This window comes from Magnolia sinica, chromosome 11 (assembly GCF_029962835.1).
Source record: "Magnolia sinica isolate HGM2019 chromosome 11, MsV1, whole genome shotgun sequence".
In the NCBI taxonomy this organism is placed as follows: domain Eukaryota; kingdom Viridiplantae; phylum Streptophyta; class Magnoliopsida; order Magnoliales; family Magnoliaceae; genus Magnolia; species Magnolia sinica.
Window position 1 is genome coordinate 11,911,116 of NC_080583.1, and position 27,952 is coordinate 11,939,067.

The 27,952-nt window shown below is 41.1% G+C and overlaps 1 protein-coding gene across 1 annotated transcript in view; it reads right to left on the minus strand.

Moving 5' to 3' along the window:
* Nucleotides 1-1,060: 1,060 nt before the first annotated feature.
* Nucleotides 1,061-27,952, minus strand: part of LOC131218821 (homeotic protein knotted-1-like) — a 36,515-nt gene continuing 9,623 nt past the window's right edge. The window contains exons 4-5 of the mRNA XM_058213657.1: nucleotides 2,726-2,979; nucleotides 1,061-1,434 (exon numbers count right to left, since the gene is read on the minus strand). Of these exons, the coding sequence (XP_058069640.1) occupies nucleotides 1,231-1,434; nucleotides 2,726-2,979 (458 nt within the window). The 3' untranslated portion in view covers nucleotides 1,061-1,230. The remainder of the gene's footprint in view (nucleotides 1,435-2,725; nucleotides 2,980-27,952) is intronic.

Below are 27,952 nucleotides of genomic sequence, written 5' to 3' on the forward strand. Positions count from 1 at the left end.
ATTTCCAAAGGCAAGCAAGATAATTTAGGGCATGTTTGGATACCATCAATTTCATAGATTTCAGTGAAAATGGAAGTGTTTTCTATTAATTTTTCAATTGAAATATTTGGCTGGCAAAGACACATGCCATAAAAATGAAAGGATTTCATAAAGCAATCATGGCACTACATGGTTCTCTGGCACAAGAAGCTTGATAACCATTGTCATACTAAAAGATTAGTAACCGTTGTTAGAAAATATGAAATTTCTTGTAACCATCCAAGAGTGGAATCCATCATTCAATGGTGCCCATCCCTCTTATAACATCAATAGATTTTCCCTAGCACTCTTCACAACATTATTTAAAGAGATAAATGCATCATACAATGTATTTACTTGGCAAGAAAAGAAACATTTACCACACATGGCACGACATAAATTGCACCAGCTTCCTTTCACTGTTTTAATGTGTAGGCCAAACACTCATCCCTAATCAGACAACTTCAAATTACGGTTACCATATGATAGGAACTAAGAAGCCCACTGTTGTAAGTATATCTCATACACTCCATGCATTTGTTGCGTGGGCTTATGTTAGGACATCGGCCCTTATACTGGGCTAGGAAAAAATTAAGCCAGATCACCTCCTATTCTCCTCTTTATATAAAAACACCTCCATGTAGCCCCACCTTCCCCCCGAGTTCTCTTCCTCCTTTCTCCCCAAGTATCTCTCTCCATGCCCTCCTCTCATGTGCTATATCCCTACTGGAAATAATCATTTGCCTAATCGTTATCTTTTCTTTTCTTTTCCTTTAGAAGATGCCTAATCATTATCTTTTCTTTTGTTTTCCCTTGGATGACATGTAGCCAGACATGGCCTTAGAACTTCATAATTTAGATATCATAATTTGACAAACTTCTCATGTGCAAAGGAGAATCCTATAAGATGACTTTCCTGGGCTACTTTTGGCTTTCATTTCATTCGACTATCCTTCTAAACATTCGTGCAAAAAGGCCAAGATGAAGGCTCAAATGGAGACTTGCAACTGTGGCCCTACAAAACATGGACATTCAACATATATTGTTGGACTCGCAAGCATCTCATCATCTTGAATTAATCTCAAGAACATATACAAATGCTACAAGATAATACATAACTTTATATGATGCCGGTCATTAGAGATGAATGCCCAGCCAAACCATAAAATAACAAGAAAAACATTTTCCACTCTCACCCGAAAAATAACCGCATCACGGACCTAGACGATAAGAACCATCAGCCATGAAGTGGCTGTCCATGTAGAGGGCCGCATTCTGCGGATGGAGGCCGTCCATGACCATGTATTGCATGTCCTCAGATGGTTTCCAATGACGTTTCCTTTGGTTTATAAACCAGTTATTTATCTGTTTCTGGTCAAGCCCTGTTGACTCCGCCAGGGCAACCTTCTCCGCTTCCTGCTCATCGTACCAAAAAACGTGTTCATCTTCAGTACAAGCTTATCAATCAAATTCGGTTGACTGCTTGAAATGGTAGGGCAATTTGTGAGACCCATGATTATCCTATGTCAGTTGCATTGCACTTGTGTAAGAACGACTGTCAGCATACAATGCAAATGGCAGTAGCCGTCCAATGTACACATGGTCTATAGGGTTGGCAATGGGCCAGGCTAGGTCTGGGCCAAGGTTGGCCTTTGGCCCAGCTCTAGCGCTACAAGGCAGGGGCTAGGGCCACACTAATGGAATGATCTCATCCGAGTATCCATGTAGAATTTGGGCTGCTGACCGATATGTTTTTAGCTGTGCATTTGATGGGTAACCAAGTGTAGGGATAGGATTGTTTAATCAGTGTAGTTTTCGGTCTTATGCTCCAACTGCGGCGCTGCAATTTGGATTGTCAGAAATGAAATGCAGGCAGCCAGATGTATGGTGACGAGTCGTCTCATTTATAAAGTAGTGGTGAATACAAACCACATATTCATTCCTAAGACGTGGAGTGATTGCAGACCACACAATTGTTCCCAAGGAGATTCTTAAAAAAAAATAAAAAATCAATTACTTAGCATGTGTTTGGTTGCACCAAATATCATGTAATTTCATGGCCTTTTGGGCAAATCAAAACTGATAGATCATGAAATATCTTCCAATTTATTGACATTTGATGCCCCCAATCACACCCTTACCAGAAACAACTTCGCTACCAATGATTACATAAGCGAAACATAATTCAGGTCCACTACAAGTGGACCTCACCTTTCTGTCACCCAATTTGATCATATGTCAAGAGCCTCACCACGAAATGGCCAAGCCCCAAAATCTTATCCACCATCAATCTTAATTTATGGTTAGTAGCCAACCAATAGATGGTGTATCCAGCAGTCTAAATTGAACAAGTAAAAAAAAAAAAGAGAACCAATCACAATTGTTAACTTTTTCCAATGTGGGAGATTTTCGGGCATGGCACATTAATGATGGGTCCAACCAGATGAACAATCTGCTTCAAAGAAAGGTGGGCCCACCTGTATGGTTCCCATTGACCATTGTCGATTTCATCTTTTCATATTGACAGGACTCGTACTATATTTCCTTAAATATTCATGTGAGGTAACAACCATAGAGAGACTTTGCTATGGCCTCTTCCCATTAGTCTCTGATCTTGATTCAGCATTGAAATGGTACACCCATAGAGAAATTTCAATATGGTTTTACCTAACACAGAATATTCTGTCACAATGCAAGTAACACGTACCGACGGATATGGCCACTTGTAGTGCAGCTCCCACCAGTTGAGTAGCTTCTGCCTTGCATCCTTTGGCAACTTCCCTTTCTTCTTCTTCTTTGAAAGCTCTTGCTTAAGACTGCTCAAATACCCACTGTACTTCTTCAGCAGGTGACTCTTGAGTTCTCGGTCTTCCGCACGAGGATCAATCTCAGGTAGTTCCGTTTCTCCCCCACTACCGTCCTGATCCTCTTCCGACGAACCAACTCCCTCGCATTTCTCACCTGCATGTGCCGTTAGGAACAATATAAAAGTCAGCTTCTTTCTAAACATGAAAGAGGATTAGGGCCATGAGGAACTTTTTTTTTATCACGCACGCATTCACACTCCACACACCCACGCACTCACACCCCAGTGGGATTTCACCACAATGGGTACTCAAACCCATGACCTCGTGTTGAAACTCTTGTGAGTCTACCACTGAGGCATGAGTAAGGACCTAGGCCATGAGGAACATGATCTAGTGCATGTGGAGCCTATGGTTCAATCCTACAGACCAGAGATCCATCGGTCCCACTGCAAAAAGGAAATGCCTTTAAAAGCTCCCAGATTGGACCTTGATGTAATCACAGCATCGGCAATTCAGTGCAGACCAGAAACTTCAATCTTAAGTAAGAAAGGAAGGAAAGAGGGAATTCCAGGTGAAATAGATTGCAATTTGCAATGCCAAACACCTCCCAAACTAGAGGAGAAAGGGGATCTCAAGCATTCCCTCAAAACTTTGGAATTCTCATTCAATTTCTTCAGAACTCGAAGCTATTACAAAATGCAAAAATAGGGAAGTTTATTCAATTCCTAACAAATCCTTAACTAATCAAGTGATTAGTTGCTAAGAACCTTATTAACAATTAATACAACAAACGATCACAAAGGAAATGATAATGATACCTAAGGATTGAACTCAAACAAAACAGGAAATGAAAATGTTGAAACAGACTTCTGTTGGACTGAATAGAATTTCAGTCCGATAGATACTCTAATGTTGGCACGTTTCAAGTGATCCACAAATCAGGATGACCTATGGGTCTCGCTTCCTTGTGTTCTCTTATGCATCTGGGTGCCTGGATATCCAGGCACATGGGGCCCGCAACAAAGAGTCTCTGCTGCCCTCCCAGATTGAATACAAAATTCTACCGATGATTCACCTCTGATCGACGGCCCCAAAGGTCCCAATTTAAGACCCTCTTTGGTGTTTATCGTACAAAAATCACTTCAACTGTTGGCCTACTTTCCAATGACTGGCATATATTGTTTTTTTGTTGACCCCTCTAATGGAAGGGTTAGGATTTTCAAGTCTGAAATTCTTTCAGGACATCCCTCATCCATAGTACATAAAAGCATGTCAAAACTATGGGATGCTGCATCACAACACGGTCCAACCATGCAAGGAATCCTGCACGCTTGAGGCTAGGGTTTTTAGAAGTTTCTAACAATTAATATCGACATTAAAGACATGAAAAGAAGCTGGTGGTGCCCTCCCACTGGTCTCTCGGCAAGTCTATTGAAAAACACTCAATAAAAAATCCAGACCTCACCTATCATATATAACACGACACGAACCACGCCAACACAAATATACATGAATAGAACGGCCAAAAACATAAAAAAACAAAAATAGAGCTCCAAACATAGATCTCCCAGATCCTGCAGAAAAATCTGGAAAAGCCAGATCAACCCAAACTTGTAAAAACATTTGAAGCCAACTCACATCCGCAACTTCACCTCCATCACAGCAGACTCCAGAGTGCTGAACAAATGAAGGCAATCATAAAATGCCTAAGCTGCACCTTCAAATAGCCAGCCCCAACCTTAAACGACAACCCATCTGGCAACCTTCGTCAGGCCCTCTCTTGAGCAGAGAATCAAGGACAATAGAAACAACCAGGCCTTATTCTGAGCAGAGGACTAAGAGACCCATCAACAACAACATCCAAAATGCTGCGATCCTGACCTTCACATGCTGCAGCAACCATACCAAAGCAGGTAGCCTCCACATGTAAAACAGCATGTAAAAACTTGAGGTAGAGCGGGTCGATGACAGTTGGCCAAGATGGATTAGAAAAGGCCCGCTTGACGACAGAAGTGATCTAGACCGTCAGACCTTAGATCGGACGTATCTCGCAATCCAGAATGAGTTATCGGGCGTAAAATATATGATTTCAGGGTAGAACGAGAGCTACTTTAGCCACCCAACCCAGCCGGGTTGCGCAAGCCGGATTTGCGAAATACCCTTGGATCGACGGTCGTTTCCTTATTTTAATTCCGTTTTTACCATAGATAGTAAGTTTTAGTTTGATTATAACTCTTCATCCATTGGGCTTTAGGAGTTGCGCCCAACACGAAAAGAGCTTAAAATAATTAGGAGAACAGCTTGGTGAAGCCAAATAGGACACTTACTATTTTTGGCTAAAAACCTTGCGCACTAGTAGACATCATGACCGTCTATAAACAGTAAGTTTATTATTTATAGTAAGTTGCGAATTCTAGGAGTTTTAGTTATAGTGTGCTTTTGATTTCTCTCTAGTTGCTTGGTATCCCTATTTAAAAGGGTTGTGAACTTGTTATTTTCAATGATCAATCAAATTACGAATTTATTAGAATTTATTTATATTCTTCTCGCTTCCTTTCCTCGTGGATTCGAGAAGTCTCTATGAGGAGTCCAGAGAAGCTCTGTGGATTCGGAGTAACCATCCTTGAGGAAGACGGTGATCGACCTCATCACGTTCATCCCTGCGTCAAAACCGCACTTCCTATCATTTGACGAAACATACATCACTAAGAACATTCAAAAAAACAACAAAAGCGCACCAAAAGAAAATAAACCGCCAGCCTATTGCGAACCCATCCTACCTTTGAAACCCCATGCAGTTGGACTGAATTAGACACAGCACAACCCACCACATAAGAAACTCCAACCAGCAGCCTTCCTACTGTAGCCCCCATCCAAGAACCAAGCAAAACAGGGAGAGTAGAGGTAGAAGTAAACTTGAACAAAGCCCCAAACTGGACAGCCGCATCACCACACAAAACGCCAACCACAGTAGGTGCAAGGAGGAGGCCTCTATCAGTTGCCAATCCTCATTGCACCCAGCCCCACCCTATCGAGAAAGATGGCTCCTTGGATAGCTTGGGGAAGATCTACCTATTTGGTGAAGATAAGAGTTATTGTTGATTGTACCCCGTCCTAGCTAGCCCATTCACAACTGAATTGGCCACCTGAGGCACATGATTTAATTTGAAATTTCTCATGCAAAGATTCTTTTTTACTGCTACCCACCAAAAGCATAGAGCCCAAGGAGGGGGAGAATCGGACTTCAAAAGATTGACAACCAGTTTTGAATCGCTTTCTATCACAACGTTGATAAGTTCGATTTTCGAACACATCGAGGTTCCGTCCGCCAGAGCACGAATTTCAGCCACAATATTGGACAACAACAATCCTACAGACAATGCTCCGAGGAGTAGAGCATTAATGAGTATAGAGTCCGTGACCTTTTATTATAGGGAATTTGATCATTCAATACAAGAGATGCATGAGAGGATTTCTCAAGTGATTGAGGATGTGGATTGTAAATATAATTGCGGCAATGAACAGCCCATGACTGTCAAAGGGGCTCACGATCAGTCAGTTTGTGGCCAAATGCTCTTTTGACCAATCAAATATTGAAGAAGAAGAATAGGACTTATATAGATCAAGGAGTGCATGTAAGTGGACCCATCTAGAGGAAGGAATGCCTCTTGATGAATCCATCTTCGAATTACTTGATGGATCTACGGATGAATCAAGTGGTGGATTGAAAGATGATCTAGAAAAAATTTCAATTGAACCAAAGGAGCCGTTGACCGATGAATCGACAAAAGGGATTAATCAATCAATGGATGAGGACGACTTGATGGTTAGCCCAAAGTGCACAGATCAAAAGACATTAGTAACTATGACGATATCATGGCCAAGGGGTTACTGATCGAGAGCATCTAATGATGCCACAATCAACATTCCTGTAATCCATTATCATAAATCTATTGTTGCATGAGAGGTAGAAATCAACAACCCGGACACAAACTATTGTAAACTTGTTGAGATGTGGAGTCACATCTGGACAGCGCTACTCAACCAGTCGAGTAGCCCACTCCACTAGTCGAGGGCTGGCACGACTCAAAGTCCAATGAGCTATGGTTTTCTGGGTCCGAGGTGCTCGATCGATCGAGGCCCCGCTCGACCAGTCGAGCAGCCTACTCGACCAGTCAAGGTTATGCAGATTCGTTTCTGGATTTTGCACGGACTGCAGATTTTTGAGTCGGTTTTCGCAGAGGTAAGATAGGGAAGTTGCCTAAACTATAAATAGGGGTCCCTAGGGCTTTTCTAAGATTATGGGAGTTATTCTAAAGTGTGGGCAAAGGGTTTTCTCTATACATCCAAGGGAAAAGGTTAGTATATTGCTTGTAATCTCGTTTTCTTCATAGTGGAAGTTTGCACCCGTAGTTTTTTTACCCTTGTTAAGGGTTTTTTCACGTATATCTTGTCTTGTGGTTTGTTTGGTATGCTTTGATTCTACTTCTGGATTATATTTCTTTCTGTTTATTGTTTGTGAGTGAGACCGGAGATTGGATCTCGATTCACTGCGTTGCTGGCATGCTGCGCAACAACTGGTATCAAAGCTATTGGTTTAGTTCTATTGGGAGCGCTGACGGAAGAAGGGAAGACCAGAATTGAGAAGTTTGATGTTTCAAACTTTGCCTTTTGGAAGATGTTGATGGAGGAATATATGTACCAAAAGGACCTCTACATTACTCTAGGAGGAAAAGAGAAGAAACCAGAAAAGATGACAGATGATGAATGGTTTTTATTGGATCGGAAGGCTTTAGGAACGATCCGACTCTCTGTCTAAGAGTGTTGCCTTCAATATATCCAAGGTAAAGACCACATAAGAATTAATGGAAGCCCTAGCTACGATATATGAAAAACCTTCAGCATCCAATAAGGTTCATCTTATGAAACAGCTATTCAACATGAAGATGTCAGATGGTGGGAGCGTGGCTAAACATCTAAATGAGTTCAATACAATCACGAGCCAGTTGGAATCCATTGGCATCATTTTTGAGGACGAGGTCAGGGCGTTATTGATCTTGTCCAGTTTGTCAGACAGTTGGAATGGTTTGGTGATTACTGTGAGCAATTCTTCAGGGTCGACAAAGCTGAAATTTAATGATGTGGCCAGTCTAATTCTCAGCGAAGAATCTAGAAGAAAAGCATCAGGAGTTTCAGGGAATTCAGGGAATGCTCTAAACATTGAAGGAAGAAGAAGATCGCTAAACAAAGAAGGCAATAAACACAGACATTTTAAGTCAAGGAAGAAGTCCAAGGGACCGAAAGACAAAGACGGGTGTTAGCATTGTGGCAAGAAGGGACACATGAAACGTGATTGCAGGGCGCTTAAGAAATAAGAAAGAAGCTCTCAAGGCGGGAAGGATTCAGTGAATCTATCTGAGGAGAGTGACACAGAGGCATTGATCGTCTCTTGATGCGAGGAATGAGTCCTGGGTCATAGACTCGGGTGCTTCGTTTTATGCCATTTCGTGCAAGTTCTGCATAATTATGTGTCAGGTGACTTCGGGAAAGTCTACCTGGATGATGATGAGCTGTGCAGTATTGTTGGAAAGGGAGACGTTCATATAAATCAAAAAGACGGAATGACTTTAAAATTGAAGGATGTTAGACATGTACAGAGTTCGAAACGGAATTTGATCTCAGTGGAACAGTTGGCCGATACAGGATATGTGACGACATTCAATAGTGATTCCTGGAAGATTACAAAGGTGCCTTGGTGACATCTCGAGGTAAGAAGGAAGGTACTTTGTACGTGACTTCAGGATCGTATAGTTCACTCGCAATCGCATTAACTAGAGTGAATGGGCAGTTATGGCATCAGAAGTTAGGACATATGAGTGAGAAAGGGATGAAAGTGTTATTATCAAAAGGGAAGCGACCAGGGCTGAAGTCTATTAACTTGGAATTCTGCGAGGACTGCGTGTATGGCAAACAGAAAAGAGTAAGTTTGAAGAAAACAGGACGTGCTCCAAAGACACATCTGATGGATCTTGTACACACTGATGTGTGGGGACCAGCACAGGTATTATCTCTTGGTGGCTCACGTTATTTTGTTTCTTTTATTAATGATGCTAGTAGAAAACTGTGGGTCTATATCTTAAAGCATAAATCTAATGTATTTGATGTATTTACGAAGTGAAAAGTAATGATAGAAAACGAGACAGGTAAAACAGTAATGTCTCAGATCAAATAATGGGGGAGAGTACTGTGATAAAAGGTTTGAGGAGTATTGTGCAGCAAATGGAATTGAACATCAGAAAACGATTACAGGGACACCGCAGAAAAACGGTGTGACTGAACGCATTAACAGGACCATCCTTGAGCGCGCCAAGAGCATGAGGTTACATGCAGGGTTGCCCAAGACCTTTTGGGCAGATGCTGTGAATACTACCAGAGTTGGATGGTGGGCTACCAGAAGAAATGTGGACTGAGAAAGAAGTGAACCTTGCACATCTCAGAGTGTTTAGTTGCACTTCATATGTTCACATTGATGCAGAGCACAGAAACAAGCTTGGATGCGTAGTCCAGGAAGTGCACGTTTATAAGCTACGGGCAGCATGATTTTGGTTACAGGTTTTGGGATATAGAAAACAGGAAAATCATCAGAAGCAAAAATGTAATCTTCAATGAAAAAGTGATATATAAGGATAGTGTGCAGCAAAACAAGGTCGAGGAGAAAGAACTCGTAGAGTTGGAAGAGTTACCGGACACGGGTGTTACAGCGCCACAGGATGATCATGCACTGGAGCTGTTAGACAGACTGAAATATACCTTGTATAGCTAGCATAGCTTGTATAGTTGGTTTCCATAGGTAGAGGATTCTGATTTTATTTCTTTCCTTGTATAGATGCTATAATCTCTATATATTTAACCCCTTTGGGTTGTCTCAGATACACAAAAGCTTTCAGCTCCTCTCGGTTTTCATGGATCAGAGCTTCACTGATCCAAATCCGGCACCACCTGTCAGATCAAACTCTCCGCTCTGACTCAGGGGGGAATATCTCTCAACTGATTTTCGTACATTTCTTCAAGGGCATGGGATTGTTCATCAAACCACCTGTTCTGATACTCCACAACAGAACAGGGTGGCTGAAAGAAAAAATCGTCATATTGTTGAAACTGCCAACACCCTGATGACAACTATGAGTGTTCCTCTTTCTTTCTGGGCGTAAGCGATGTTACATTCCGTCTACTTGATTAACCGGATGCCAACCAAAGTTCTGAACAGTAAATCTCCTTACTCTGTTCTCACCGGCTTACCTTCTTCCTATTTCACATTTCGTGTTTTTGGTTGTATCTGTTATGTTCACCTGGCTTCACGTGAACGTAACAAAACTATCTCCAAAATCAGTCAAATGTATGTACTTGGGATTTGGGGAAACTCAGAAGGGATTTCGATGTTATGATCCGGTTTCTCGTCGTGTTCGGGTTTCACGACATGTTGTTTTTCTTGAACACATTGCTTTTCATTCATCTCTTCCTCCTCCGCATACTCCAAACTCTCCTGGTCTAACTGCCTTTCCAGAAATTCCGTTTGCCTCAAGTACTCTCCCTCGTTCGTTGCAGGTTTACTCACGTCGACCACGTACAGATCCACCACCTATTACTCAACCCGAACCTACTGTACCTGTTGCAGATCCCGAACTTACCTCGATACGTTGTTCCGCTCGTGAACATCGAGCGCCTGATCGGTTGATATGCTCTATGTCTGCCATGAATGCTACTCTGGATACTGTTTCTATTCCTACTTCATACTCTCAGGCAGCCACTCATGATTGTTGGAAGAAGGCTATGGCGGAAGAACTTGTAGCATTGGATGATAATCATACGTGGGACATTGTCACTCGACCTGCTAACCAACAACTAATTGGTAGCAAATGGATTTATTCTGTCAAGCTCAAGTCTGATGGATCATTGGATCGATACAAGGCTCGACTTGTCGCTCAGGGATACAAACAGGAATACGGAATTGATTATGATGAGACTTTCGCTCCCGTGGCCAAGATGAAAACTGTTCATACTCTTCTGGCTATATCTTCTGTTCGCTCATGGCCACTCGCTCAGATGGATGTGAAAAATGCCTTTCTTCATGGAGATCTCCAAGAAACCGTATATTTAAAACCTCCTCCTGGCTCTTTAATCCCTGACAATAAGGTATGTCGCCTAAAGAAAGCCCTGTACGGCCTCAAACAGGCACCTCGGGCATGGTTCCAACGCTTTCACAATGTTGTTACGGGTGCTGGCTTTAGTTAAAGTGGTCATGACCCATCCTTATTTTTACGCATCACTGCTCACGGAATTGTCATTGTTCTGGTCTATGTTGACGACCTCCTCCTGACTGGTAGCGATGCTACTGGCATCTCAGCTTTAAAGGAAGTTCTGCAATCCTCCTTCAAGATGAAAGACCTCGGCCATCTCACATACTTTCTTGGGCTTGAAATTTTACGTTCTAAACTTGGGATCCTGGTCAGCTAGCGTAAATATGCCAAGGATCTTCTCGCTTTGGCATCATTGACAGATCAGAAAATAGTTCGGACTCCCTTAGAACTTAACATTCATTATGGCCGCGACGATGGTGATCTACTTGCACAACCCGACTTATACCGCCGTTTAGTTGGGAGTCTGGTTTACTTAACTATGACTCGCCCTGATATTGCCTACGCTGTCCAAGTCGTCAGTCAGTTTGTTTCTGCTCCTCGGACTCTTCATATGGCTGCGATGTTACGCAACATACGTTACCTACGTGGAACTCTAGATCGATCACTGTTCTTCTCCTCCACGGCGACTCTGGACCTTCGTGCATATTCGGATGCTGATTGGGCTGGTTGCGCTCTCACACGAAGATCTACCACTGGCTACTGTTTTTTTCTCGGCACTTCTCTCATCTCTTGGAAGTGTAAGAAGCAGGCCACTATTTTCAAATCAAGCACAGAAACCGAGTATCGGGCGATGTCTGCTGCGTGTAGTGAGCTTGTTTAGTTACGTGGACTTCTTTCCGACTTGGGCATTCCTGTGCAAAATCCTACTCCACTCTATGTTGATAATCTCAGTGTCATTCAGATTGCCTCTAACCTAGTTTTTCATGAACGGACGAAGCATATTGAAGTTGACTGTCACTTTATCCGCAAGAAATTTCAGTCTGGGCTCATTTCTCTACCACATATTGCATCCCATGATCAGATTGCAGACATTCTCACCAAGTCCCTAACTTCTGCATGTCACTCATTTCTCATTGGCAAACTATTACTTGTCGATGACCCACATTAGTTTGAGGGGGGATGTTAGACAGACTTAAATATACCTTGTATAGCTAGCATACCTTGTATAGTTGGTTTCCATAGGTAGAGGATTCTGATTTTATTTCTTTCCTTCTATAGATGCTGTAATCTCTATATATTCAACCCCTTTGGGTTGTCTCAGATACACAAAAGCTTTCAACTCCTCTTGGTTTTCAGGAGCATTATAAGGCAGAGCCACAGACACCGGTTGTGAGGAGGTCTACTCAGGAGAGGAGATCCACAGTCCGATACTCACCCTCCTTACATTATCTACTGCTGACAGATAATGGTGAACCAGAGTGTTTTGAAGAGGCATTACAGTCAGATACACGAGTTAAGTGGGAGCAGGCCATGGATGATGAGATGGACTCTCTTAAGTCAAATCGTACATGGGAGCTAGTTACTACCTAAAGGTAAGAAAGCTCTTCATAACAAGTGGGTTTACAGAGTGAAGAGCATGATGGTTCAAGACGGTACAAGGCTAGATTGGTTGTGAAAGGGTTTCAACAAAAGGCAGGTATCGATTTCACTGAAATATTTTCACCGGTAGTGAAAATGTCTACAATTCGCATAGTCTTGAGTATAGTGGCTACAGAAGACTTAGATCTAAAGCAGCTAGATGTTAAGACGGCCTTTCTTCATGGGGACTTTGAAGAAGAGATATATATGCATCAGCCGACAGGATACATGGCACCAGGAAAGGAGAACAAGGTGTGTACATTGAAGAAAAGTCTATATGGCCTGAAGCAGGCCCCAAGGCAGTGGTACAAGAAGTTCGACTGTTTCATGTTGGGAAACGGTTTTAGGAGATGTCATGCAGACCACTATTACTATTTGAAGAAATTTGATACATTATACATCATCCTTCTTCTGTACATTGATGATATGCTTGTGGCCGGTTCAAGCATGAAGGACATTTCAGATCTCAAAAGACAACTGTCTAGAGAATTTACCGTGAAGTATTTAGGAGCTGCAAAACAAATCGTAGGCATGAGGATAAAGTGTAACAGGGAAAACAAGAAACTGATTTTGTCACAAGCAAAGTATATAGCCAAGGTACTTAATCAATTCAATATGGGAGGTGTTAAGCCAGTTAGCACTCCATTAGCCAACCACTTCAAGCTTTATAAGGAACAAGGTGCAAAGACACAGGAGGAATGAGACTACATGACTAAAGTCTCATACGCGTCAGCTATTGAGAGTCTCATGTATGCTATGGTGAGTACAAGGCCAGACATTGCTCAAGCAGTGGGAGTTATTAGCAGGTTCATGAACAACCCCGGGAAGAAATATTGGGAAGCTGTGAAGTGGATCCTCAGATACCTGTTAAGTACTGTGGATATAGGGTTGTGCTATGGTGGATTGGAAATCAAGCTACAAGGCTACGTAGATTCAGATTTGGCAGGAGATCGACAGCGGAAGAAGCACTACAGGTTATGTCTTTACTCTGGGTAGTGCTGCAGTCAGTTGAGTCTCTCAGTTACAAAAGATAGTTTCTATCAGTACGACGGAAGCAGAATATGTTGCAGCTATAGAAGGGTGCAAGGAGATGGTGTGGATGCAAGGTTTCATAGAAGAGTTGAGTAAGAAGCAAGCAGATTGCAAGCTATACAGTGATAGTCAGAGTGCAATACACTTGGCTAAGAATTCGGCTTTTCAATCAAGGACCAAGCATATTGACATCAGATATCACTTCATATGTTCGTTACTGGAAAGAAGGATCGATTGCTCTGGAGAAGATTCATACAAGTGAGAATCCTATAGATATGCTGACAAAGGCGGTTGCACGGGAGAAGTTGAAGCTTTGTTCAGCTTTGATTGGTCTTCAGGCTTGAAGAAGGGAGGTGGTGCACTCCGGATGTAGAAGACGAAGGTTTACGGTGATGTGTCTCCAAGTGGAAGATTGTTGAGATGTGGAGTCACATCTGGACAGGGCTACTCAACCGGTCGAGTACCCACTCGACCAGTCGAGGGCTGGCTCAACTCAAAGTCCAACGAGCTATGGTTTTCTAGGTCCGAGGTGCTCAACCGGTCGAGGCCCCCGCTCGACCAGTCGAGGTTACGCAAATTCGTTTTTGGGTTTTGCACGGACTGCAAATTTTTGAGTCGGTTTTCACAGTGGTGCGAAAGGGAAGTTGCCTAAATTATAAATAGGGGTCCCTAGGGCTTTTCTATAGTTATGGGAGTTATTCTAAAGTGTAAAGGGTTTTCTATATAAATCCAAGGGAAAAAGTTAGTATATTGCTTGTAATCTCGTTTTCTTCATAGTGAAAGTTTGCACCCGTGGTTTTTTTTACCCTTATTTGGGGTTTTTCCACATATATCTTGTCTTGTGGTTTGTTTGGTATGCTTTGATTCTACTTCTAGATTATATTTCTTTCTGTTTATCGTTTGTGGGTGAGACCGGAGATTGGATCTCGGTTCACTGCGTTGTTGGCGTGCTACGCAACAAAACCAATGGAAGGTAAGATGGCATTTTGTAAAGTTTTATTTTGTCAATAAAATTTTGATTTGACATAAAGAATCAATTTTATTTTGCAAACCATCAATTGATGTTAGAACCAATGATGACGACAATAGAAGATCATGTCAATGTGTTACTATCACGACAAACTCAAGGCAAATTTAATTTTTCAAGTAGTCCAGGTAAATTATACATGTATCCAAGATTGAGAAGAATTAGGCCATATGGGCCGAGATCGGGTAAAAAAGTTATAGCACACCACTATTGACTCTGATGGCCATAACTTTCTAACCGGTTATCTATTTGCATGTATTATATGCTGTTGGAATGCTATCAATGAGATCCGCACGCTAGCCTACGATAAATTCTATTGGCCCTGAACAGTTTTCCAAAAATACGTCATTTTAGAGGTTAATTTGAGTTAAGCTAAAATTTTCTATTTCTAATAAGTTATAATTTTAATATTTTTTGGGTGTTTTAGGATTTCAAGAGTCATGTGATAGCTTAATGTCCTTATTTGAGTCATGGGAAAGAGTTCCAAGTCAATTTATAAGTATTTTCCTATTTTTAGTACATTCTTGCAATTTTAGGAATGTTTACTGTTTTAGGAAACTTATGAATTTAGGGTTAAGGCCTATACCAGTCATATGAATGGGATTTGTAAATAGACTTCCATGAATAATATCAATTTTATCTCTAATTTTTGGAGATTTCTCTACTTGTGAAATCAAGGGCTATTTTTTAAAAGAAGACAATCTCCTCTTTTCTCCACACAACCCATGCTACTTTAAAATCTATTTTTTTCTTCAATTGCCAACAAAGGAAATTGCTTTTTATAATTAAAGTGGATTCTACGACCAAAATGGATATCTTAAACCAAGTTCGATCAACACGGATCATTAAGTGACAATTGGTGAGATTTGTCGGCCATCTCTCTCTCTCTCTCTCTCTCTCTCTCTCTCTCTCTCTCTCTCTCTCCAATGGGTTGCTGGCACATTTGCGAATTGTGCACCTCCACCACACCGAATTGCAAGGACGTGTTGAATCATCAGCTTTGTCATTAGCTAATTGAAGCCTTCATTTCACGTGCAATCAAAAAATTTTTTAATGGAATCCAAGGGCATAGCTACTTCTTTAGGTGGTCCAACTCCCACGGGTCTCTCATTTACTCCAGAACAATGTTGCCAACTTCTCGCTCTACTCAAGCTACTGCAACTTCCTACAATCTTTGGCATAAAAGTTTGGGACATCCATCCCTCAATCGGTTAGAATTTCTCTCCAAAACTCTTCCTGATATTTCCTTTTTCAAAATCAGAACATTGCAATATATGTACCATTGCTAAACAAACTAAACCTTCCATTTTCTATTAGTAATATTTCTACAATTAAACCATTTCAATTGATACATTGTGATATATAGGGAGGCTATTCTACTCCATATTCAGTGGAGTACATTATTTTCTGACAATTGTTGATGATTTTACATGCTGCACATGGGTTTATCTCATCGTCACAAATAAAGAACACGACATCTCCTCGAATCATTTCTTGCCTTGATTAAAAATCAATTCGATCACACAATTAAACAATTACGAAGTGATAATGGGATTGAATTTGATATGCACAATTTCTTTCAAGAGAACGGTGTTATCATTCAACAGAATTGTGTTGCCACCCTATAACAAAATGGTGTTGCTGGAAAAAAAAAAAAAACATTGTCATCTATTAACAGTTGTTTGAGCCCTACGTTTTCAAGGCCACTTGCCTAATTCATTCTGAGGGCAATGCATACTCACAACAACCCATCTCATTAACCGCACACCAACCCCTCTCCTCTATGGTTGCACACCTTATGAAGTTCTTTTCAAATCCAAACTTTCTTACTCACATTTGAAGGTTTTTTGTTGACTACATCCTGCTTCGACCCTAGTTGCAAATTGATCCAAATTTGATCCACGAGTAAGAAAATGTGTATCACCCGAGCCCTACATTTTCAAGGTCAGTTGGCTATTTCATTCTTGGTGGAATGCACACTCACAGCAACCTATCTCATTAACCACACCCCAACCCTTCTCCTTTATGGCTGCATTCCTTATGAAGTTCTTTTCAAATCCAAACTTTCTTACTTTTTCCCCCCCCACTAAGGATCGATACCAAGACCTCAAGTGTTGAAACGAGGTATCTCCACTCAGTCTGCCAGTTGAGCTATGGATCTGGGTGTATCCAAACTTTCTTACTCACACTTGAAGGTTTTTTGTTATCTCCATCATGCTTCGACCCTAGTTGCAAATCGATTCAAATTTCATCCAAGGGTAAGAAAATGTGTTAATTGGTTATCCTTATGGACAAAAAGGATATAAAGTATTTCATCTTGAATCACAAGAGTTATTTACTTCCTATTATGCAACTTTTCATGAAACAATTTTTCCGCTCCAATCTTAAGACCACAATTCATCTCCAATTGTCATACCATGTCCCATTCTAGACTGTAATGATTCAATTGACCATTCTTCCATATCACACAATTCCAAAAATCTTCCCTCTCAATCTTTCGATGATCGTTTAGTCCTACATTGCTCCACCCGCCCTTGACAGCAACCCAACTATCTCCGTGATTTCCATCGTTAATTGGCCACACACTCTTCTCCCACCTCATTGTCATCCTCTTCGGTAGATTGTCATGTAAGTACTTCTCATTACTTATCTAATTTTTTGTCTATGGTAAACTATCTGCCTCTCACCATGCTTTCTCTGTAGCCATCTCGTCTGTCACATAACCTAAAATCTCAATTATGGCTTTAAAAGACCCAAAATGGTGTAAAGCCATGGCTGTTGAAATCCGAGCCTTGGGAGGAGAACAACACTTGGACCCTAACCCATTACCTACCCACAAGAAACCCATTGGATGTACATGGGTTAATAAAATCAAGCACAACTCCGACAACTCCATTACACGTTACAAGACTTGTCGGTGTAGCTAAAGGGTATAATCAGAAGGAAGGGTTGGATTATTATGAGACATTTGCCCGTGTCAAAAAATGGTCACTATACATTCCCTATTAGCCATTATTTCCATCCAAAATTGGCATCTTCATCAGCATGACGTTAATAATGAAGAGGTATAATGACCATTCTGCTTGGATTTGCACGAAACGAGGAGACTAGGGTGTGCCGCCTCAATAAGTCGTTGTATGGACTAAAACAAGCTTCACGACAATGATTTGCTAAAATTTTCAACAACACTACTAGAAACTGGCTACACCTAATCGAAGGCAGATTATTCTTTGTTCATGCAATCCCTTGGTTCCTCTTTCGCTACAGTTCTTGTTTACGTTGATGACATTATTATTGCCAGCAATGATATGAGCTCTATAGATGCCCTTAAAAGGCCCCCTTAATGAAAGATTCAAAATAAGAGACCTTGGTATTCTCAAGTATTTTCTAGGCATTGAGGCAGCTTGCTCTTAATATGGCATTTTTCTTTCTCAAAGAAAATATGCTTTAAAAATTCTTGAACATGGTGGTTTTCTTGGAGATCGTCCTATTACCTCTCCCATGGATCAAAATTCAAAGCTCACCAACTGCGATGGAAGTTTACTATCCAATCCAACCAGCTACCGTCGCCTCATCCATCTTACAATCACGCGGCCGGATCTTGTTTATTCGGTGCATGTCCCAAGTTAATTTATGCACAAGCCTCGTTAGCCACACCTTGACACGGCTCATCGGATTCTTCATTACCTCAAACAATCAGCGGACCGAGGCATTTTGCTCTCTTCTAGTAGTCTGGAACTCAAAGCCTTTTGTGATTCCAATTGGGCAAGTTGCCCTAAAGCTCATCATTCCATTACGGGATACTGAATTATGTTGGGCACTTCTCCCATTTCATGGAAGCCTAAGAAACAAACCACCACATACTGCATTATGTTGGGCACTTCTCCCATTCCATGGAAGCCTAAGAAACAATCCACCATTTCCCGCTCCTCTACTGAAGCGGAATATCGTGCCATGGCCTCTACTGTTGTGAAATTGCATAGCTTTCATATCTTCTACATGATCTCCACATAACACATTCTCAACATGCTCAACTTTTTTGTGACAATAAGGTTGCGCAACACATCGCTGCGAACCCCATCTTCCATGAACGAACAAAACACATCAACATTGATTGTCATATTGTTCATGAAAAGATTCAATCAGGTTTGGTCCGCACCATTCATATTCCAACTAACCAGCAACTTACCGATGTATTCACCAAGTCGCTCGGAGCCTCTCAATCATGTATGCCGTAAAGGCCATTACGTAAAGGTAACAGTGTTAACCGTTACACATTACAGAGTCATAAAGGTCGTAACGGCAGTTACGGGAAAAAAAAAAAAAGAAGCCATAAAGGCCATTCCAACCCTCGTAAAGTATCTATGCACATTTCCTCCTTCCCGAGCCGTATCAGCAGAGATGATATCGTTAATATAATCAATACAAGGAAGATTTTCTAAAAATAAAAGTAGTGATTGATTTCGAGGCAATATGACACAATATCAATGCATTGGTGATATTTCACCGATACTTGAAAATTCGCATTTCCAGTGGCATCAACATTGCCAGCTTGGCAATAATTTAACAAAAAAAAATCTCCGTTTTTTTTTTTTTTTTTTTTTTTCCTTTTTCCCGATTTACACAATATTTATGCTCGTTTTCCCCCTTCTTGAGTTGTATCAAGAGATGATATCGTCAATATAACCAATACATGGAAGATTTTGCAAGGATAAAGTGCAATTTTTAGGTGATATTGTGAACAGAAAAAACAGAGAGGAGCTGAAAGATTTTCTGTATTTGAGACAACCCAAAGGGGTTCAATATATAGAGATTACAGTCATCTATACAAGGAAAATAATAAAATCAGAATCCTCTACCTATGGAAACGAACTATACAAGGTATACAAGGCATGTGAGCCTGTTTAACATCCCCCCTCAAACTAATGCTGGTCATCGACAAGTAATAGTTTGCCAACTAGAAATGAGTGACGTGCAGAAATGAGGGACTTGGTGAGAATGTCAGCAATCTGATCATGGGATGCAACATGTGGAAGAGAAATGAGCCCAGACTGAAATTTCTCGCGGATAAAGTGACAGTCAACTTTAATATGCTTCGTCCGTTCATGAAAAACCGGGTTAGAGGCAATCTGAATGGCACTTAGATTATTTACTTGGAGTGGAGTATGATTCTGCAGAAGAATGCCCAAGTAAGAAAGAAGTCCATGTAACTAGACAAGCTCACTACACGCAGCGGACATCACCCGATACACTGCTTCTGTGCTCGATTTGGAAACAGTGGCTTGCTTCTTACACTTCCAAGAGGAGTGAGGCCAACAGTAATGGACCGATCGACCGAATCAAGAATCTAGGTAATAATCCGTCCATTGTTCATTTCCCAATCAACTAATTTGTCAGCATCTATGGAAGTAGGGATAGTAACAGATCCATCAATTAGTCCCCACAAACCACGACCCGTGAGGAAGTTCTGAAAATGGATGGCCCATAGAGAATAGTCGGTACCATCAAAACTACAATGTGGGGCCTTTGTACATGATGAGTCTTTGTCCATTGATCTGAAGTAATGTAAAGCACGCAAAGAGTCGAAGCAGAAGGTTTTAGATGTACATTGCAGCAGGAGATACCCAAGGGATTGCAGTTTCTGGGTCTGGCATAATAGCAACAGCAACAGGGGTCGCTGGATCTGGAAAATCTAGATCTGGAACAGCAACAGGGGTTGTTGGATCTGGAACGAAGTTCGGCAAAAAAACAGATCAGAGAGCAGAGGGGCGTGCAATAAGGGTGGTCGGACGAGTAGGGGCGACACTGTAGGGGTGGTCGGACAAGCAGGTGCAGTTGGACGACGCTGTAAAGGTGGTCGAACGACGCAGTGATGGTCGGACCACGCAGTAGGGGTGGCCGAACGACGTAGGGGTGATCGAATGAGCAGGGATGGTGGCCGGAGGCAGCAGGGATGGGGATCGGACGCAACAGAGATGGTGGCCGGAAGCAGGGATGGTCGAATCTGATAGGTGGTGCCGGTTTTGGATCAGTAAAGCTCTGATACCATGTAAACAGTAAAAAAACAAAGAAGAGCTAAAAGATTTTCTGTATTTGAGACAACCCAAAGGGGTTGAATATACAGAGATTACAGTCATCTATACAAAGAAAATAATAAAATCAGAATCCTCTACCTATGGAAACGAACTATACAAGGCATACTAGCTATAGAAGGGATACAAGGTATACAAGGCATGTGAGCCTGTCTAACAGATATGACACAGAATCAATGCATAGGTGATATTTCGCCAATACCTGAAAAACTCGTCGTTTCCAATGGCATCTACATCACCAACCTAGTAATGCCAATATAATCGATAATATCAGCGATAACCAAAACAATGCCTCAAACACTCTGAATAGATATGCTAAAATAAATTTAAAATATTCTCACTTTTGAAATAAATGGAATGGATGTTTTTTGTTCAAATTCTTTAATCCTTGTTCCCTTCGTCTTGAATTTGAATTCAAAGAGACATCCGTATGGGACACATGATCCAGTAGGCATGTGCCACGTCATCCATGTGCTCACAATCATCATCACATTAGCATGCCATGTGGCACACACATGTCATCCACATGCATGAATTGTTGTCCGCATGTTCAACATGTGTTCAGATGTGCACATGGTGTCCTCTAAATGCATGCCAAGTGCCTTAAAGCCAACTGTGGAAAAAGGCTCTTGTACGGTTTTGAACCCTAGTTGACTTAATTGATATATGAATTACACCAATCTCCATCGCTGGTTTTCATACGACCCACGATCAAACCGTTCAATGACCAAGATTTTTAAGGAATCATGCATGGATTGTCATTTTGACCTTCGAAGGACCTAATTGTGATTACATGAAAAAGTGGCCACCATCATATGCCCCACATGATGGGTCCTCTGGTTGAGTGATTTTCATCTTATGTAGCTTCTTTTAGAAATCTTTTCTCCTAATTTCTCTTACTCGTTTCTTTTAGAAACATCTTCTCCTAATTTTTAGTTATTTAAAAAGTGTTAAAGTTTTAATTACTATTTCTATCACTTACGTTACAAACAAATTCAGGAATGTAACCCCATGATGAAATAACGTAATGTTGGTCTCACTTGAGAGCCCATTAAGTTAGCATTCCAACGGGCCCAAGATCATGCAATTCCAAAATCGTATGAGCAATTATGACTAATTGTTTTACAATGTATCTGGTTGTGATGAGATTAAAGGATGTTTAGAACATTTTGTTGAACTAGATGGCTAGCATTAGATGGTTGGAATTAGAACTTAAAATGTAGAATGATGGGTCTAAATTGATTACAGTTATGAGTTGTAAATATTCGCATTGCTTGTGATTTGCTGGTTTTTTAATTAATGAATTAATAAAATGTTCTCTTCAGGAAAAGGACAAAGAGGGTGCATTCCCTTCCCCTGTTCTTGAAGTTGGGTCCAATCTCAGCTTGAGTCGCTCATGGATCACCCATCTCTAAAAGTTTCCGTTCTTCCGTGCTCGAGTTACTCGCCGGATTCAAGAGTGCTCACTCGTAGCTAGTTGTGACGTGGATTCAGTGCATCCTCCAAATTAAGTGGCATTAGAGCATATACCAATTCTTCATCGAGTGGGATCAAAGCGGAGTCTAGCTCCGCGTGATTGATCCAAGTACCTATTTATCATTTGTTCTTGTTAGGTCTTTATGATATATGCGCAGTGGAATTGCATACAATACAATATAATCAAAAGATCCACCAAAGAAAACCCCAATCACAATAATATCATATTTATGAGTCAGAAACAAATATTTTGATGGATGAGACCATAGCCGAACACAATGATTGAATAGATAATCTTTGTAGTGTAGATTTGTCGATGCCAATCTCTTAAACCAAGGAGTATCTCCCAATCCATCATAGATGAAGTGAACCCAAGAAGAGAGTGCATTTTCCTTTGGTAGGAACCAAAGAAACACATCAACCATCCACACAAGTGACCACACAGAGAAGGCAAGCATATAGAAAGAATAATAGAGTGATGAAGAGATGAACTACTCCCTCACATACCCTCTATTCACCTCAGGGGGTGGTTCAAGGGGACTCTCTCCCTCTCCCCTCAAGGCATTTATCCCTTGCAATAGGATCCATATGCAAGTAGGGATTAAGAGTTTCAAGAGTTCATTCAGTACGGTTGTCCACCACCATATCGACTTTGGTGTACCCTACTACGGAGAAAGCCCATGAATCCACCTCTAAACTGCACGTACCCACTTATGATCCAGATCCCATGCTAATCATGAAGCGGACCATCAAATATGAGCCATCATATCATCAAGTGCAATCAAAATGATTTTAACGATTAAAACAAAGCTTCAACAATTGAAATTTTTTTTAAAGCATATTAAAACCTTTGAAGCGCTGGGCCAAGTGAAAAAAACCATTTGATGAATTCCTAATCCAACTAGATCTCGTCCTAAATAAGTCCCGTGATAAAACCAATGGTTCCCTTATTGGTCCATTTAAGAGTAAATGAACCTTGATGGATGTACCTAGCATTAACTACTTTCAGTGGCCTCTACGCAGCCACGAAAAATAAGCCAAAGCCTCCCAATTAAGATCCAACACCCTCACACATCCTCGAGACTAAGGATTGATCAATGAATGTGTGTAATTAAGTCCTCGATCACATTATCATAGTCCATACGAATGGGCCTTGAAACTATTGACTTGAACTTCAACCTACTAATGTAAGTGTCTAAGGGTCCATACCAGGATCTAGAGGTGTACACGAGTCGAACTGAGTCAAGCTTGGCATAGCTAGACTCGACTCAACTCGGCCACTAGCTAACCCCAACTCGAACTTGGCTCGGCTCGGTCCTCGAGCCTAACTAACCAGCTCAACTCAGTTCAGTTAGCAGCTCAGGCCAGTTCGAGCTGAGTTCGCCTCTGCGGCATTTTCACAAACACAAGTTTTACAAGTATTTCATCAAACACCTTGTAGGCAACATCAAAATCAAGAAAAATGGGTATTTGTTTCACATACATACCTTCCTTGGCACCAGCTAACACTTCATTAGGTCATTTCATCAAACACTTGGTGAGCAACGTCAATATCAAAGTAACCGAACTGGTTCGATTCGAGTTGGGGTTTGATCCGAGTCGAGTCGAGCTCGACCGAGCTCGAACTCGTGTTCGAAATTTTTTCCAGCTCAAAAAATCAGCTCGACTCGACTTGAACTCAGTTTCGAACCTAGTCGAATCGAGCTTTTTTGAGTCGAGTCGAGCGAGCTAACCGAGCTAACTCAATTCGTGTACAGCCCTACCAGGATCCCATGTCCATGGCATAGTCACTCCAGTGTAAGGTAAGGGCAGAAAGACACAACCGACACCAAGTAAATTCCAAATGGCGGAGACCTACCATTCTGACCCAAGTCAGATCCCTCACACAAGATGACTTTACATCTCTAAAATCGACGTTCACAGATGTGCACTAAGCATCTGTACAAGTCATGGCTCATCTGGATACTGAGATCCATGGAATACAACTCCCCAGTTAGTGACCATTGTGTCCAATCATAAGTTTCCTAGGACTAAAAGATTACTCATCTAGATTAATGGCTAAGATCAACCTTATTATCCAATGGATAATGCACACATTGGTTTTCCATAGTACTAACTCCAACAATTCTTCTCCCACCTCCATCGCCACTATCACCACTGCATGTTGCCGACACCATAATCATTCATCACCTCTCAGGCCCTCACCATCCAATCCATCAAAGTTGTTCATCAACCTCAAGTGGCTCTACCTTGAATGCATCAAGGCTTCAAGCTTGAAGATTTACCTGATCATTATGTTGGAGCTCTAGATTTCAACAAAGGATCATCTTTGATGATGAAACCAAAGAGATCGGCCCAACAACATAGCAGAACATTCAAGGAGTATTTGTATCCACGAAATCCAGTAAGTGCAACCATTAATGAATGCCTACGTTCACTAGAACATCAACATTAAGGCCCCCAAGTTTGTTGTGGAAGATAAGATTATCACACTGGCACCCTTGAAAGAAGATATGATCACACGACATAGATTAAGTGGCATTAAAGAATACCTATCCATCAATGCTAGTCTTATGTGGTATAGAATAGGTGGCAGATGACTTCATGGGCAGCTATGATTGAAAGAAACCAAGCTAGAAAGTTCAATATGGACATAAGTGGCCTACACACGCACTATAGCTTTTGATAGCAATAATCGTAGCTGAGTATCTATTTCTCGTGTATAATAATGTTGTTGGAAAGCTAATGAGGACGTCACTTCAGTTACTCCTTTGCATACGTATCAGAGGAGGCGGGCCATACCGATTTCTCTGTGGCTAGGTGGGTACCCATGATCATGTTGAATACCCCATGTGCATGTGCGAGCATCTAGAAGACCCCACACTGGGAAGATGCACATGGGTTGCTTTAGGCAGTGATTTGGACCATCAGATTCAAGGGATGTGACGATCAGGTCCATTGGATTGCATAGATCACATCATCAAGCCATTAATCGTGGATCATTTTCATCATTATTGGACATTATTATCTTTTAGGATTTATCTTATAAATGATTTATGTTTTGGACACTTTATGAGTGATTTTATTTGATTTTTCATTAGACTATGGTTATTTTGGTCAAAATTCATGAGATGGGGTTTAAATTGTAATTTTGAAAAGTTCTTGAGGTTACAAAAGAGAGAAAGTTGCTTGTTTTCTTCTTCCATCTTCATGTGATGTGAGGGTGACTTTCATGTGAATTGATGGAAGGAAGATTGATGCAAAGCTTATCTTTATCAACGAAAGTGCGAGGCTTGCTTCTATCTCCCACACTCTCATCTCTTCATCAACAAAAAATGTATTCTTCCACGTTCTACGATTTTCGTTATCCTTCATTCCAAGCCATCAACATCCTCTCCCAATCTTCATCCCTTATACATCCAAACCCTAACCCTATACCTAAAAATCCCAAATCTTCGTATTTCCCCAAATTACCAAACCCTAGTTCTTCACAACCTTCAATTAAACTCAAATCCTTACATTCCCTCCATCCAAAACCCCAATTCTCTTATCCTAATACATAAACCCCTCAAACTCTTATCTAAATTACCACATTATCCCTAATTCCAAGTTTTTCTCCTAAACCTTAATTTCACCATAGGTAGTATTAGACCTTCCCATTTGGAAATAGGCTTACCCTATGCTATTTGAACATCCATTAAATCATAGTTTTCCTTATTTAATGGCATTGTAGGATGATGCTTGGTAATCTAGGCTTGGATTATGCATAATCTCCTTTTGAAATTTTGGTATTTGTGATAATGGTAGTAAGTTTTGTGATTTTTATTAATTAATTTAATTTTACAGGTTGATCTCACACAATATTTGAGTTCATACATCGGTCCTACATCAAAAGCTATTGACAAGTCGTACGCCCTGGCCAATCACCCACGCTTCATTAGCCCCAAACAGCTTCCCAAAATTCAATCATTTTAAGGGTTAAATTGGGTTTAGGATTAGACATCGTTTACATGAATCTAATTTTCTGGTGTCTCCAAAGCAAAACTCACATTCAGATTTGGGTCTTCGAGCAAAAGGATTTGGAGATTGAAGGCCAAATAATTGGTTTTGATAAGTACATGAATTTGGTTCTCGATGATGCTAACAAACTCAACATCAAGAAAAAAAAAAACACTAGAAATACAATGGGGAGGGTTTTTTTATTTTCTTTTAAAGGGGACAACACAACACCATGGGAAAATGATCTTCCGCTCTGGTGGGGATTTTGTATTACGTGGAGGTGAGTGCAACCTAGCTCATTATAAAATACATGAAATGCTGAGATTGTCTGCTCATACATCCTAGTGATGATTACAATGCAAAAAAAAAAAAAAAAAAAGTTTAGGCTTCCTTCACTATTTTTAGTAATTTGCGCTTTTAATATTTTTAGGGTTTTAAGAGCAAGTTATTTTGTAACAATAACAATGGCCATAACAGCCACCACCGTTACCAGGGTATCCCAAATCGGTTACGTTTCGGCCGTAACGGCCGATACGTAACGGTAACGGCGATTATCGTTACGTGATACGGGGCTGAAATAGAGAGGTGAAGAAAACGGAATCGAAACGGCCGTTACGAGGCTGTACCAGTCGTTACAAGCCCGTAACAGTTGTTATGGGCAGTAACCCTAAAAGAGGGGGAAAAAAAACGAAAAGAACAGAAAAAATGAATAAAGAAAATAAAATAAAATAAAAAAACTAACCTTATTCTCGCTTCCTCTTCTTCTTCTTCTTCTTCTCCGCGGCGCTACGGCGATTCATCGCGGCGCTGTTGCAGCTCCTCTTCCTGCTTCTTCTTCTTTCCCCTCTGGTGCAACTCCCTCTCCACCCTCTTTCTTTTTCCCTTTCGTTTTCTCCTTCTCTCTCGTTTTCCCTTTCTTTCCTTCTCATTTTTTAATTTTTCCCTCTCATTTCTCTCTCCCTCTGTCGCAACCTCAAAAAAAATGAATTGGGGGGGTGGGGGGGGGGGGGTCGGACGCGGATTAGATACTGACAAGTTAGTAGTGAGTCAGCTACTGAAGTGACATCACCAAGTTCTGTGGGCCCCACTATGATGTATGTGTTGTATCCACACCGTCCATCCATTTTGAGATATTATTTAGGGCATGAGCCAGAGAACGAGGCAGATAAAAAGATGTAGTGGACTCCACCACAGAAAACAGTAGGGAGAGTGATTCCCACCATTGAAACTATCCTAAGGCCCACCATAATTTTTATTTGAAATCCAACCCGTTCAAAAGCTAAAAAAGACATGAAATAAGGTAAAACACAGATATCAGCTTGATCTAAAACTTTCATGGCCTTTAGAAGTTTTTAATGGTGGGCATCACTGTCCCCACAGTTTTCTGTGCTGGGGTCCACTGGAGCTTTGGATTTAACTCATTCTTTGGATATTGCCCTAAAATGATCTCTACAAATGGATGGAAGGTGTGGATATAAAACATACATTATGGTGGGGCCCACGGAACTTGGTGACGTCACTTCAGTAGCGCGTCTCGCTACTCAACCTATAGGTAGCTAATCCGCGCCTGGTGTGGCTGTTTTACAGCCACACACCTTATTTTATGGGTAGTCTACGGCGCATGCCGCTTAGTGCACTTGCACTATTTTAGTGCATGCAGCCCACCTTGATTTATGTGCTGTATTATACATCCATGCCACCCATTAGCTTTTCTTAATCATTTCA